We start from the raw sequence: 15,222 nt of genomic DNA on the forward strand, positions 1-15,222 counted from the left end.
GGAGGGAGGGTTGTATTTTTTTAAATTTGTCCAATGAGCATGTATTGTTTTGTAAATGTTTGAATGTTTGACTCCATGAAAATGTAGACACCAAGGAGATTCGGAAATTTAAGAAGTCTGAGTAGAATTCAGTAATGCTTAATAGAATATGTATGTTTGAAGAAGAAATGGCTTGTGTAACCACCAAGCCTTCCTGTTTATTTCTGAACAGAGATCCCTGGGGGTTGGGGAGGCCACGGGGTACAGGAAAAGAGGAGCCAGGCTTTTTGGAAAATTATCAGCAGTGGCACCATACAGGAAACCAATCTTTATCATCTCAACCACTGCATATTCCTTTTGGACTTGCTGAAGAAAATTGAAAGGTAAATTGTAGTGTGAGCTCCCTGAACAGGGGACATGTGATGTTTATTTTTGTAAAGGAAATTAATTGGGTGTGACTGGCAGCGTTGAGACCTGAAGTTCCTCTTTCAGATAATGTCCCTTAGTGTGGAGTTATAGTATATTTCTGCCCCCAACAATTGCAAGATAACTTCAGATTCCCTCCTCTAAAGGAAATGGTGAGGCAAAAATTAGGCAACTGTGCCTAAGAGGGATTGCAGAAGGAAAGCTCATACTGAAAGAAGACCCTGGACACGTGTCATTCCCTGGGTTAACGGGACCAGTTTGCCTTCGTTCCCCAGGGAGTTAGTGGATCTGGACAAGTGTGAGAAAATGGGACCAAGATTGGGGACCCAAAAGGTTGAAAGTGTAAAGTCTAAGGCCAGAAGTTAATAATGTTTCTTCTTAGTTTGCCTTGTGCGTAAGTAGAAAGCCAGAAGTTGAGTTCCCAAATAAAATATTTTAGGAATAGTGTTTCTTTTTTTCTTTTTTTCTTTTTTTCTTTTTTTCTTTGATTAAGGTATTACATATGTGTCCTTATCCTCCATTGTCCTCCCCCACTCATGAGGAATAGTGTTTCTTAAGTAACTCCAAATGTCAGTACATCTACAAAGACATAAATGAAGCCTGGGGGGTAAGGCATCAGTCAGACTGAGCAATTCCCCACAAAAGAGAAAAAACACAAAACCGGAGAGCATACTTAGTAAATTTTATTTTTTGTATAAAAAAAGAAAATAATTTATGCCTTTGCCAAAATAAAGGATCTTGTCAATATAAATGTTCCTTAGAAAACATATGAAAAGATAACATAATATATATATTAATAAATCAGTAACATTACAGGCAAAGTAACAATGATTCTATAACAATGACAAGGAGGGATATTTGTGGCCCTTACAGAGCAGTGTTTCTGGAAGATCCGATGAGTCCTCCTTTTTTTTTAAAGTATAGATGTGTCTTCATTTTAAGAAAGCTTGGTACACACATATCTAAATTTAGGAAGGCAATCATTAAAGGATATTTATTTGTATCACAAAGTAATTCTTTACCCCCAAAAAAGGTTTCTGTAAGGGATCCTTTGAATTAGAAATTTTCCTAATGTGTTTAGAATATAATTAACCAAATACATATGTCCTCAACTTCTTTAATTATAACGCTAGTGCATAAAGTGAGGAATACCTTAAGTGAGGCAGTAACAGAATTGGGCTTCAGATCTGCCTAGAGAGACTATGTTCTTACAGTGTGAGGAAATGGTTGGAGGCCCAAGTTCTCTCACTCTTTTGTTTCTCTCATCCTGAGCTCTTAATTGTCTTGTCTCTACTGCTTGCTGGTGAATTTTGTTCACTTGGTACTCAGAAAAAAAAGGAGGAAGTCATCATGGAAGTGGGGCAAATTAATGAATTAGTCACTCCAGCAGGGCAGAGTGAGAGAAGAATCTGGGATTCAGAGTGTGCATATGGATATGGCTGGGGTAAAGCAGGGGCAATTCTGAACCCTCCATGTGTTTTTGAGGCTCCTCTCCCAATAGGGGCGCCTGACTCCCTGAGGAGCAGCAGGGCCCCGTCCGGCCCTCCCTGGATGGGACATAGTCAGGAGCATGGGCTCGGGCCTATTTGTCACACTCCTCGGGGCTGCCTTCAGCACAGTGGTAGTGCTGCTCGCAGAACTCCTGGATCCGGCTACAGGCCTCCAGCATCATCACTTCAGGGACGGTGATTACTACTCGGAAGAAATTCGGGTACTCGAAGCACTGCAAAAAGGAGAGCCTGTTATTCTCAGAGCAGTTCACCCTGGTCCCGGCCCACCCTAAGACGGCCAGGGCCCCCACAGCAGGACGCAGTGCCATTTACTCAGGGCATCACTGGGACACTAAGTCAGTAACGGAGTTCATTCATCTTAAAAGCTTGATTTCCCCGCACCGAGAATGTCCCACCACACCTTTTCTTCCCAGTACTGATGGGATAATGATGGAGAAAAACAAATTTTCAATAGAGGCCACAAGACACATCAGTTTGGATCTCATCAAATGAGAATACACTTTGTTGGGGGAGGAAAAGTGGGGGTAAAAACCAGCTCAGGGAGAGCTCCCGAGGCTCTAGAAACTGTTGAGAATGTCCTGGGAGGTGTAGGAGCACTCACCGTGGCCGGGAGGCAGTGGACAGATTGTTCAGCAACTAACCGCTCTGTGAACTCCACATCATTCTCAAATTCTGGGAAATGTTCCATCTCAATTTCAACCTATACCAATAACAGGGAGAGGCAAACGTATCAGAAGGAGGGAAAACAGGCCAATTCCCTATGCCAGAAAGTAAGGTAGGGACTGCTCTAAAAAATACCTTGGAACTCTGCAACTGATAACTAGCTTGATAAATAAGTTCTAGCATTTATGAGCTCATGGAATTTTTCATAAAGAAGAGAGAATATATTTACGTTAATATTTTAGTTTATTGAGCAGTTCCTTCCTGTATGCTGATAAATGAAAGCTGGAAATAGAATGCCAGTATTTCTCAAAAAATAAACTATTAGCCTCATGGGTCAGGCAATTCTTGATTGTCTGCAACGTTCCCACCCATTGCAAGATATTTAGCATGCCTGGCCCACAAAATGCCAACAGCACCCGCCCAGTTATTCTAAAAGCGAAATTCCCGTACATTCCCAAGCATCCCTAGGGAATCAGTATCATTCCAAAATGAGAACGACAATGATGAGGAGAGCCTCCTCTGTCTTACTTCTTCTCTTTGTGTCTATGAAGTGAGCATGTTAAGGAATTACTCATTTTAAGAGGGTTTGTTTTGTCTAACACTGAGCTTAGATCATGTCAGTGGAACAACCAGGAACACAGTAATTCCTAAACTGACTGATACGGGAGCCTAGCTCTTTGTGAGCCCTGCACACTGGCTTTCCTTTGCCCTACCCAAGCGGCTGCCACTCCCATTCTTACCATGAGGTACATGGCCCCGGAAGGGCGGACTGGCCGGAGTCCAGGGATGGCAGCCAACGCCCCATAGCACAGATCAGCATTGGACTGTAAGAGAAGGAGATTAAAAGTTAAGTACAAGGAAAAAAACAAGTCATTAAAAGAAGAACCCAGACCAGCCAGTGTGACTCAGTGGTTGAGCCTCTGCCTATGAACCAGGAGGTCACAATTCAATTCCCAGTCAGGGCTCATGCCCGGGTTGCAGGCTCGATCCCCGGTCGGGGGCATGCAGGAGGCAGCTGATCAATGATTCTCATCATTGATGTTTCTCTCTCTCTCCATCTCCCTTCCTCTCTCTGAAATCAATTTAAAAAACATACTTTTTTTTTTAAAGGAGTCAACAGTAAGGCATAAGGAGTCAATAAGGAAAAAACCTGCCACATGAAGCTTTGGCCAGGAGCAGAGTGAACGGCCAGAAGTCGGAAATGTATGGGTGGACAGACACCTGCGCTGATGCCACCTCCGGATTTGGATGTACCATCACGGAACACTGCTCCAGAAATGAGCACCCGTTATTCCTAATTCCACTGGTGGCATTCCCTGACCCCCAAAGTGAAAGGCCACAGGCTTCCCTTACCTTGAGGAAGCTTAGGGTGTCGTGGTAGAACTCTTGAGGGGTGCGACGCAGGATGCTTTTCAAAGCTCCCTGGACAATGGTGCAGGGTCCCAGGATCCGCTGACTCAGCTTCACCAGCCCATCTCGGATCTAAAAGCCCCCCAGCAAACACAGTATTTAGCCTTTCTGAAGCATCCTGGCTTCGGGAACTCTGGTGCTGACCATTCTTTCTATCAGTTCTTATATTTCTGAAGAAGCGATGGTGCCTAGTGTCATTCTTAGATCAGACCATTTGTGTTTGTAGCCCAGCTCTACCACGTACCTGCTGTGTGACTCTAGGAAAATTATACAACTTCTCTGTGCCTCATTTTTCTCAACTATCTGTAAAATGGAGATAATACTAATACTGGCCTCATAGGGTTGTTGGGAAGATTAAATTAAAATAATGCATATAAAGTACTGGCACATTGTATGCCTGCAAACAATATTAGGGTTATTACTGCTATTGTTTCCTTTATATGGTCCAAAAATTGGAGACAGATGTAACTTCTTCACAGAGCCAGGTACAGAAAAACTGAGTTTGGAGAGAAAGTAGTACCATCTTTATCTAGCATCCTTCCAGGCACCCAGAACTACAGGGCCAGGAGGAAAGGGGAAAAAAACAAATCTACCTCCCACCCACTGTGCACCAAAAGTAAATATACACTGAATGGCCAGATTATTATGATCTCTGAACGCATAATAATCTGGCCACTCGGTGTATTTGTATCTCAGATGGGTACCGAAAGTATTCTAGACTTTTGCTGGAGATAAACCACCTATTTGCCCTGAACTTTCTATCAGCCAGTGCAAAGGGTAAAACTGATCAGGTGCACGATTTATAGTATCTTTGATAACAAATAAATGAGGTACTCAAGGGAAGTACACTGAGTGGCCAGATTAATTATGCATTCAGAGATCATAATAATCTGGCCACTCAGTGTATATCCCCAAGTAGACATACCACATTGCTCTCACCTCATTGCCAAAAATGTCCCTTCGGTCATGGATGAGGATCCAGCCCAACCTCCAGCCAGGAACCAGCCAGCGCTTGGCCAACCCTCCACAGGACAGGATGGGGACGTTGCTGCTGAGGGTGGCCAGAGGTTCAAATTTGGAGCCCGAAAACACCTGTGGAGAAGAGCTTGCTGTAGTTGTCTTCTTGCTTACTCTCCTCCAAATCCCATGCCTCCTACCCTTTTCCTTATATCACTCGGATTTGGGGGCTCATCCCTATGCTGAAGCATGATTGGGATCCCAAGAGGCTTCCAAGGGGGCTATCCAAAGACATCGAACCTGCTGTCTGGTCTGGATTACAGGAAGCCTAAAGTGAGGAAACGGGCCCTCGCCCTGAAATATGGACAACCCCTTGAAGCCGGTTCTAGAGAAGGCATGACTTTTGGAGTTATAGATTTAGAAATATAATATGGGCCCATAGTCACTTAGCTGAAATTCCTGGACCCAAATATGTTGCAGGATTATTTGGATTTTAGAAAGGTTATATAGCACATGTTACCACCTATTATGTAACACTCCCAGAGCACTCTGGGATAACACTCCTAATCAAGCATATTAACATTTCTGCCCCTTCCCCTACGCTCATACAGATCCATAAGTGAGAAAAACAGAAATCTACAAATATCTTTATATCAGCCAACTCAGGGTTTGCCACCAAATGATTTCCAAAAATCTTTGGATTTTCATAGCTTTTCTGGATTTCAGACAACTGGCTGAGGAGTCATAGATCTATATATCTGTGAAGAGTGCAGGGATATTGATTTGCTGTACTGAAGTGATTAGGAGTTGCTTCTGATTATTTAGATGCCACCTCTGAAGGTCCCATGAAATAATTTGGAATGGAGATTATTGTAGTGAGCTCTCCTGCCCAAGACTCACCATGTCTCCATAGATCTCATCAGCTAAGATGGGCACACACTGCCTTGCAGCCACTGAAAATAAGAGAAACATGCAAATCATTAATGTGAATTGCCTTTGCATTTATTATTTACCTGAGCTTATTGTACTTTGCATTTCATGTTTTTGTACTTTGTCTTCCTCATTAAAAACTAAATGGGTACATATTCTTGCAGGATACAAGGCCTAATTTGACATTTAATTAACTAGATATTTCAGACCCTCTCTTCCACATGATGGGAGTGGTGATGTGTCAAGTATTTCCTCTCTTTCTCCTTCTTTTAAGCAAGTCCTACCATTCCAATGGCACACTATTCACTAGAGACCCTAATGGAGCTCCCCAACCTCCATCATAGGCTTGGAACTTAGTGACGGACTCTTTTCTCATTTGGATCAATGACTAAAGGGTTGCATCCTCATCTTCTCCCGTTGGACTCACCGGCCAGAATCTTCTGAAGATGACTTCTGCTGAACACCGACCCACAGGGGTTTGATGGATTATTGACAATGAGACAAGCTGTCTTTTCATCAATCAGAGATTCCAATTGTTTCAGGTCAATTTCCCAAGACTTCTCTGGCTGGGAAAGAAGAAAGGGTGAGATTAAGATGATTCTGAGCTCAGCCAGTGTTGCTCAGTGGTTGAGCATTGACCTATGAACCAGGAGGTCACTGTTTGATTCCCAGTCAGGGCACCTGCCTGGGTGCAGGCTCCATCCCCAGTGTGAAGCGTGCAGGAGGCAGCCGATCAATGATTCTCTCTCATCATTGATGTTTCTATCTCTCTCTCCCTCTCACTTCCTCTCTGAAATCAATTAAAAAAATTTTTTTAAAAGATGACTCTGAGAAATTTAAGGAGAAAATTCATTTAAATCAATGGTGTAATATAAATAATAAAATATGTCTGTGGTCTCAACCACCCACTTCCAGAGCTTTTCCTGCTAACATAAGTAGTAACTGAGCACTTGTGTCTAAAATTAAAAAGTCATTTACCAATAAGTTGTAGAGTTTGACCTCAATCCCCATAGATTCAGCCAAAGTCCTGTAGAGAGAGAAACCGGGTCTCGGAACGAGGATGTTTTGCCCTGGGTTGGCCAACACAGCTAAACAAAGTTCAATAGCCTGACTGCAGCCACTTGTCAGAATGACATCCTGTGAAGACGAAAAATAAAAGGTTCATTTTGTTAGCGGTTCCAACAGCAACAGGAGAAAGGAAATTGTCAGATGGGTGTGTGGGGGACAAAGATAAACTTACTTTTATAAGTACTAAGTAAAGTAGTAGGGACTGTACTAAGCCAGAAAGAATTTAACAGCCTTATATATGTCTCTATCTAAAGGTTGTTGAAAATGCTGGCCACTTAAAAGAAGTAAACAAATCATTTAAAAAAAGGACAGGTCAACTCTGACTCAGCCAACTTCCATGAGTGGTCATTATAACCTTGGGTATTTTCACCTAGTTATTTGTTTACTTTTGACCAGAGATTTGAAGCCTGGCTCTTCTCTGAAATGTAGGTGAAGGGTAAACAATAGAGGTGAGGATGGTATTTAAACTTGGCACTGCCATCAATTCAATATGTCATGGTAGCTCAATCTTCCTATTTGAGGGACCTAAAGTGAATGAGGGAAGCTTTAAAAGATCCTATTGGGCCCTAGCCAGTTTGGCTCAGTGAATAGAGCTTCGGTCAGCCTGCGGACCAAAGGGTCCCGGGTTCAATTCCGGTCAAGGGCACATACCTTGGTTGCAGGCTCCTCCCCAGCCCGGGCCCTGGTCAGAGCTCATGCAGGAGGCAACCAATCGATGTGTTTCTCTCACATCGATGTTTCTCTCTGTCTTTCCCTGTCTCTGCCACTCTTTTTAAAAATCAATGGGAAAATATCCTCAAGTGAGGATTAACAAAATAAAAAGATCCTATTGGCAAAATAAAAAGGTTTAACTGTTTCGTATTTATGAATCAAACATAGAATGATCTCTGAGTCATTTGAGCCTCGTTGAGATTGATACCATATAAACTGTATGCAACATCATCATCACACTGTAATGACATTAAATGTAATCACTGATCAGTGTCCTCGTTATATAAACAGTCCTCGAGTTGTTAAAGGGAAACTATCCCCAGCTTTTGTTCCCCTAGAAACCTTTACGTGCAGAACAGAAACAATGAAAAGGGTATAGTTTGCCCAATGGTGCTTCAGAGCCGTGCCCTGTCTCAGGCTCACCTTAGCTTCCAGGGGTGCCTCGGGACAGTGGTAATAGGAGGCGACCTCTTCCCGGCTGGATAGGTAACCTGAAAGAAAGGAGCGGAGGAAGCTGGAAGTTTTCACCCTATGACTGACAGCTCTACCAGAGGGTCAAAGGGCTTCAGACTTCCCTTTGTCCCTGCTCAGAGCACATGCTACTCAGGTTAGCTCTCAGCCGCTGCTGACAAAGGAGATTAAGTTTACATTTGAAATTTGTGAAATAAGCACAAATATATAAATAATAACAAGAAAGAGCTCACCAAACTGTAGGACGCTCTGCACCATCTTGGTTACTATGATTATGTGTTTATTCTCCATAAAATACAGGATTTCAATTATTCCCAAGTCCCACCCAGGGACTATATTTTTTGAAAAGTTATAATCAAAGAGTGTGATGCATTCAGTCCATCTTAAGTTTTTCATATTATATCCCTATTACTGTTTTTGTAGAATTTTTACCTTTAAAATCATAGTCTCATACATTATGTCCAAATGTTGGCTTATAAGCTTAAAGTATAGACAGTTTCATGCAAATGACCATGGTTTGCAAAACTGTTCTTCAAAAAGATTGTCTTTCCTTAGCAGGGACAGAGGCAATATTTTATAATGTTTGTTAACTTAAAAGGTAGAGATACATCTCTTGAAGTTACAGAAATCAGCACTTCTTTAATTACTAACAAGGAAGAGCATTTCCCAAGATATACTGTCTATTCTTATCTGTGTTTTCTTTGGCCTGAGTGCTCATATCCTTTGAATATTTATGAAACTTGGTTTTGGTTTTTCAGGTTGAATCAATTCTCTAATGCTTTGGTTATAAAAATCACTACAAACTTTTTTTTATAACCTAATTTTTGGTCTCATTTTGTCTTTATTTTTGTTGTATGAAGCTTTATAAAATGTAAATAACCAACCTAAAAATCATGCCCTTAAACGTCTTTGAAGTGTTTTTAAAATTCTATTTTAGCATGAAACGGAACTTTGATTCTGCCTTAAGAATATGTTTCTATGTGCACATAAACACAGGAGAAAATGTGCGACACTGAAACCAAGCCAAGCGCTCACGTATTTTACCAAAATGTGTAGCGTAGAAATGTTTCATAGATGGAGAGGGTTAAACATAAATAAGAATAATTTCTTTCTGTCAGAAACAACCCTCTATTCTTCAATAGACAGTCTATTCTTTGTTGGTGGTGTGGGTGGTATTTATTCTTCTTTAATATGAAACAATTACAACTTCACTGGGAGTGTGATCAGGACCATAATTAAAATAAGCCTTGAATACACAGAGGAGGAGAAATAAAGCCAAGCCGATTAACTTAGGACCCAGAGGGTTCAGTAAACAAGCAGGTGCAGCCAAGTTCAAGGCCTTCATCTGAGAATTAGACCTGATAGGATAGGAGCATTATTTGAGAAATAAGTATGTGAGGGAAGCCTAGAGGGGAGCTATCAGTACACCCAAGGAAGCCAGGCAAGAAGTTGGACCTTGAAGCTTGTGTTTAAGCATCCTAGACCCTTTTCCCCAACTCCAGGTGGCCGTTTATCTTAGCCTCTCCTTAGGAACCATGCTTCAGGAAAGCAAGGAGAATTGCTAGAAATGTATTCCTATTGGAAGAGCACCAAAGATTCAGAAGCCACTTGGAGTCTCAGGAGAAGCTTACCAATGGAGGGGGCATAGCCGTTATACTTCCCGGAGTCCAGGGCATCTTTCATCGCCTGGGTAACTTCTGGGTCCGTGGGCAGGTTTCCAAACACAGTAGGGTCCCCTTTTCATGGGAGGAAAAAGAAAAGCCACCAAGAGGTTACTCTTCCATGCCCAGTGCTCAGATGCACCCTCCTCTCCCGTCTTCTCCCATCAGCCTGTGAGGATGGAGGTGGGGGAACAGAGACCACCCCACAGTCGAGTGTCCCCAACTCACCAATTGACAGAGAAATCATGGTTTTGTCTGGGTTTGGCTTCACCTTCATGCTGTCCACGATGGCCCGGATGGGATTGAAAGTGTTGTTGGACATGTCCGAGGGCTTCACAGACCACCGGGCCTTCCTGCCTTTCACTTTTCCTGGCGTGGAGCTTCTCCCGCCGACGCTGACATGCACATCCAGAACGGAGGGGAGGTCACCGCTGCCATTCATCTCGATCACGTATGGGTCCATCACTAGCAAAGGCTGTGGGTGGGGGGAGAGGAAAGGAGGTCGCAGAGATACTAAGCACAGAGCACCATCCTGGGCAGCTATATTTGGACTACACATAGGGGTGATTTCATTGGACATCCCTTTTCAAGCCTTTTTCTTGGTTTTGCTGCTTTCTCGTGAAGAGTAGCTGTGTTATGAGTGAGGGGAGTTTTAAGACCTTTTGCTGAGTTGGAAAATAAAACAAGAGCCCATTCTATAATGTTAGCATTCTGTTGAATACTTACCTGCGGTGAGATTCTCTATTTGCAACCCTAGTCCTCATAAAAGTTTAACTGTGCTCTCAATGAAACAGGGGAAATGGCATGCTAACTCTTAAACAATCAAAGAATAGGTATTTTCTCTTTCCCATGCCGTGCCTGTCCAAGCAAAACGTCTCCCTAACACATCAACAGACTGTATCTTGCCTTCTGCAAGCAAGAACCAGGAGGACTCATTGCATGTTGTTAGGAATTTAGTGTGAATAGTGTTGTAAAAATAAAGCACTAGCCTATAAACACATGTCTGCCCTGTGGAAAAAAGAAGTCAACACATCACGGAGAAAAAAGCATACACCCCAGTCACCACCACCGGAATAGCTGACGCTTTAAATTTTACCTTTGAGTGAAGGAGTAGCAAGCTGCCTCCAGGTAGCCAAACCAGAAAGCTGTCTTAATTCTCTTCTGACAAGTGACGGTGAACTCAGATGCAACTCCTGTCTCCTGAAATACCCTCCACAGGTGGGCGTTGGACCTGAAGCTTCTGTGCTATTGGTTAGGTGGGGAGCTGGGCAGCCAACCCTCTGCGTTCCTCCCCTTTTCACTTTTTGGTGCTTCTCACCTCTAACCCTCCTCCCACCCCCAGGGACCAAATCAGGAATCTGTCCTCATCAAACATCTGGAATTTTCTGTGTTAACTCTTTCTAGGCACGTGGTGAGATGCTGGAGAGGACTGTCGGGGGTGTGGGGGGGTAGTTGTGATTACAATTGGTAATTTTTATTAAATATTTTTGGTTACAAAACAACTTATTAACATTTTATAACAGTACAGAAATGTGCAAAGGAGAAAGTGAGAGTCCTTCCTTGCCCTTTGCTGACCCACACTCCGTTCTCCCGCCCAGGGGTAAGCAGTGGCAATAATAGGGCCTTTTCTATCCATTCACCAAGGCAGAGAGATGATAGGTAGCTAGGTAGGTAGGGAGGGAGAGGATAGATAGATACATGTAGATTTTCGATTTTCAAAACACAGATGGGATCCTGCTCTACAACTTGTCCCACGACATGTTGGTTTGCTTCCTACGTCTGGGACTCCTTTCTTTCCCCGTCAGTCTACCAAGTTCTTCCCCAGTCGAAACAAACTGGACAGCTGAAGTAACTTCAGGCCCACTCAGCAAATATCTTAAAAGATATCTGGGCAACCAAAACCTGTGCAATGTTATCCTTATCCTGGGAATTTTCTTTCATTTGCCTGCCATGGGTTATTGGAAGAATAAGGTATCAGATGAGATTTAAGCAAAACATCGCTCAGCAAGCACAGCCGAGATCTCATCATTCCTGTGAGCCTATGATAAATGCCACCCATTCAAGGGTTAAGAGAAACCTCGGTGACACCCCCCCCCCACCTCCCCCCTCAGATCCTGTCTGTTTATTTATTGGGTGATGAGGAGTCATTATGTAAGTTCTTTCTCCTCCATCTACTTTTCAGTGATTCCAGTCTCCAGAGGGGTTGAATAACCTTTTGTTTTTCTGGGCCTTTTCATTTCTTAGTGCGTTGAAGATCTTATCTAATACGTTCTCTTCCCCACTCCAGTGAAGCAAGCATTTGCCACCTCATCTTACCAGTGGAGTGGCAGAAATCACCAGATCACCAGGCAAGGGCAGGAAGCCAGCCAGGGTAAAGAGAGTTCAAGTTCTGAAGCTGGAGCCCTGAGCCTTAAGCTACATAATCAGGGCAACCCTGTTTCAAAGGATGAATATATAACCCCGTCTCTACAACATCCACAGATCCAGAAAAGGAAAGTCTGGAGTCAACTCTACTACTTGGCACCTAAGGCTTGTTTGTTGTAGCAAATGCAGTTACACATTGTATAGATGGGAGCATACTCCACTGGTTAGACAGGTCTGCCCTTTGTGTAGTAGCTAATACAGTGACAACATGGTATTGTTTCCAAAGCACACAGATTTTATCCAGAGAGACCATTCTTTTCTAAGTTTTTTTTATTAATTTCTTTATTGTTTAAGGTATCACATATTTGTCCTCATCCCCCCATTCCCATCCCAAATCCCTCCCCATGCATGCCCCCACCCCCCTGTTGACCGTGACCACTGGTTAGGCTTATATGCATGCATACAAGTCCTTCGGTTGATCTCTCCCCCTTACCTCCACCCTCCCCTACCTTCCCTCTGAGGTTTGACAGTCTGATTGATGCTTCCCTGTATCCGGGTCTGTTTTTGTTCATCAGTTTATGTTGTTCATTATTTCCCCTAGATGAGTGAGATCATGTGATACTAGAAATACACTTATAAAAACCGAAAATGAGACAAGCAATAATGGTTATGCTGGGAGGCAAATGAATCAGTCTGTAGTGAGTTTCTTTCTGGGCCAACAGTTCTTTTGAGTCCCAATTTCAATGTCAAACAGTTCCTTATGTGTACATGTCAGCAATGATATTTCAGTTCTGGATGGTGGACAAATGGTGGTAATGCAGGTCTGACCCTCTCTGTCTAAGTGCTTTTATTCTATTGCCCTCCATTTAAAATATAGTGCAAGTGTGCTGGAGAAAATCAGAAAAAAAGTTAAAAGCATGTATAACTCCACCACCACTCTTGACACATTAGTCTTATTTTATAAAGTTGGGATCTTATTCTATAGACCTATTTTTCAAAGTAAGATAAAATTCACATAACAAAAAATTCATCGTTTTAGCCATTTCAAAGTGGAAGATTCAGTGGTACAATGTTGCATAACCATCATCACCATCTAATTCCAAGACATTTTCATTAAAAAGCCACCCTCCATCCCCTCCTCCCAGCTTCTGGCAACCACAAATCTACTTTCTGTCACTATGGATTTGCCTATTCCTGACATTTCATGTAAATGGATTCATACCAAATGTGGCCTTTTGTGTCTGACTTCTGTCATTTTAGCAGATGTTTTCAAGGTTCATCCATGTTGTGCTTATATCGATATTCCATTCCTTTTCATAGCTGATTAATATGCTATACATGGATGTACTGCATTTGTTTATCCACTCACCAGCTGATGGACACTGGTTTGTTTATACTTTTTGGCTACTGTAAATTATGCTACTATTAATATTTGTATACAATTTTTTTGTTTGAACATATATCTATTCTAATTCATTTGGATAGTTTTTGTTTTGTGAATTTTAAAATTGTGTCATGAATATTTATTTTCCATGTTATGCAAAACATTCCATCATAAAGATCATAATTTATTAAATAATTTTCCTATTGTTGGACATGATGTGGAGTCTAGTTTTTGTCATTGTGAGTAATGCTGCAAAAATGTTGGTTTGTATAGTTATTATTTCCTTAAGATAAATTTTTTTATACATTGATTTACTGCATTGAAGAAAATAAACATTTTACTTTTAGGTGGGTTTTTTTATTAGTTAAAGCATGATATAGCCTCATGTAATAAGTTCAAATATAGATGTTTCTAAACTAAACTCTGAACACCTTCTTTCCCCACAATCCTACTCTGCAGAGATAGCTCCTATAGCCATTTCTTGCATATCTTTCCCAGTGTTTCCTATGTCTGTACAGTACTATATAACTGGTCCTGGAGTTTATATATATGTGTGTGTATGTGTGTGTGTGTGTGTGTGTGTGTGTGTGTGTGTTTAAACTCCATTTTATACTCTACATTTGTTCTCTCACTGCACTGTCTCTTATTACAGCCACTGGTCATAAGTGGCTCTTGCGTGCTTGTAGATGTGGTTTGTCTGAAACGAGATGTATTGTTGGTATAAAATACACATCAGGTTTCAAAGACATATAAAACTAATGTAAACTATCTCCTCAATTATGTTCTATTGATTACATGCTTAACCAGTATTCTGGGTATATTGGGAGAAATAGAGTATATTATTAAAATTACTTTCACCTATTTCTTTTTTACGTTTTAAGATATTTTTACTAGAAAATCTGAAATTACTATGTGTTTGTACTCTATTCCTATTGGACAATGCTGTTTACTTTTTAAAACGCCTTAATAAATGATGTGTTGTGTGGATATTCTTTTCGTGTTCATGCATTGAGATCCACTTCACTCCTTTTAATAGTGTTTGTTTTACCATTCCTGGCTTTTGGACGTGGGCAGCTTCTACTTTTTTCTATTACAGATGAAGCATGATGAACCCAATTGTTGTAAGTATCACGTGATTTGTGGGATAGTTTCCTGGAGGCAGAATCACATTTCAAACACTGATAGACCTGCCAAGCTGATCCACAGATAGACCACTAGGAATAGGAAACATACAAATACAGAGTGACCAGATTATGATCTCTGAACGTATAATAATCTGGCCACTCAGTGTATATCCTATATAATAAAAGTCTAATATGCAAATTGTCCCCTCGACCAGGAGTTCAACCAGCAGGCAGGCGGGCCAACCACCCATGTCCCCTCCCCTGGCTAGGCTGGCCAGACCCACCCATACACGAATTCATGCACCAGGCCTCTAATATACACACACACACACACACACACACACACACACACACACACACATACACACTGAGTGGCCAGATTATTATGCGTTCAGAGATCATAATAATCTGGCCACTCAGTGTATGTCTTATTTTGGCAACCTCTTGGACTTGAGACTGCCTGTCAGGTTATCATGTCCACCTTGAGGGGTGGCCCAGGGAACCAGCCGAGTGTTCTCATGGTGGGCAGACTCTCAGAGGTTAAGACCCTTCTTGATATTGGC

The 15,222-nt window shown here is 42.0% G+C and overlaps 1 protein-coding gene across 2 annotated transcripts; it reads right to left on the bottom strand.

Annotated features, from left to right (window-relative positions):
- Positions 1-891: 891 nt before the first annotated feature.
- Positions 892-11,889, bottom strand: TAT (tyrosine aminotransferase). Of its 2 annotated transcripts, XM_080643580.1 has the most exons (13): positions 10,884-10,965; positions 10,016-10,262; positions 9,758-9,862; positions 8,079-8,146; positions 6,855-7,013; positions 6,304-6,442; positions 5,847-5,899; positions 4,929-5,081; positions 3,933-4,061; positions 3,730-3,845; positions 3,320-3,403; positions 2,518-2,616; positions 1,068-2,128 (listed from the first exon to the last, which is right to left on the bottom strand). In XM_080643580.1, the coding sequence occupies exons 2-12, from the start codon at positions 10,248-10,250 to the stop codon at positions 2,553-2,555; spliced, it is 1,305 nt and encodes a 434-aa protein (XP_080499706.1). In that variant the 5' UTR covers positions 10,251-10,262; positions 10,884-10,965; the 3' UTR covers positions 1,068-2,128; positions 2,518-2,552. The 2 variants fall into 2 exon arrangements, with proteins under 2 accessions (XP_080499705.1, XP_080499706.1); XM_080643579.1 differs by lacking the exon at positions 3,730-3,845 and having other exon boundaries at positions 892-2,128; positions 10,884-11,889.
- Positions 11,890-15,222: the final 3,333 nt, after the last annotated feature.

The sequence above is a fragment of the Plecotus auritus genome (genome assembly GCF_963455305.1).
Source record: "Plecotus auritus genome assembly, chromosome: 10".
Taxonomy (NCBI): Eukaryota; Metazoa; Chordata; class Mammalia; order Chiroptera; family Vespertilionidae; genus Plecotus; species Plecotus auritus.

Bases quoted from the DNA above. Each gene is read 5' to 3' on its own strand.
- TAT (XM_080643579.1), bottom strand. From the start codon at position 10,250: ATGGACCCATACGTGATCGAGATGAATGGCAGCGGTGACCTCCCCTCC. The intron at 7,014-8,078 runs GTGAGCCTGAGA...TCGTCTTCACAG, and splicing joins AGGCACCCCTGGAAGCTAAG to GATGTCATTCTGACAAGTGG. The intron at 5,082-5,846 runs GTGAGTCTTGGG...TCTTCTCCACAG, and splicing joins ATGAGATCTATGGAGACATG to GTGTTTTCGGGCTCCAAATT.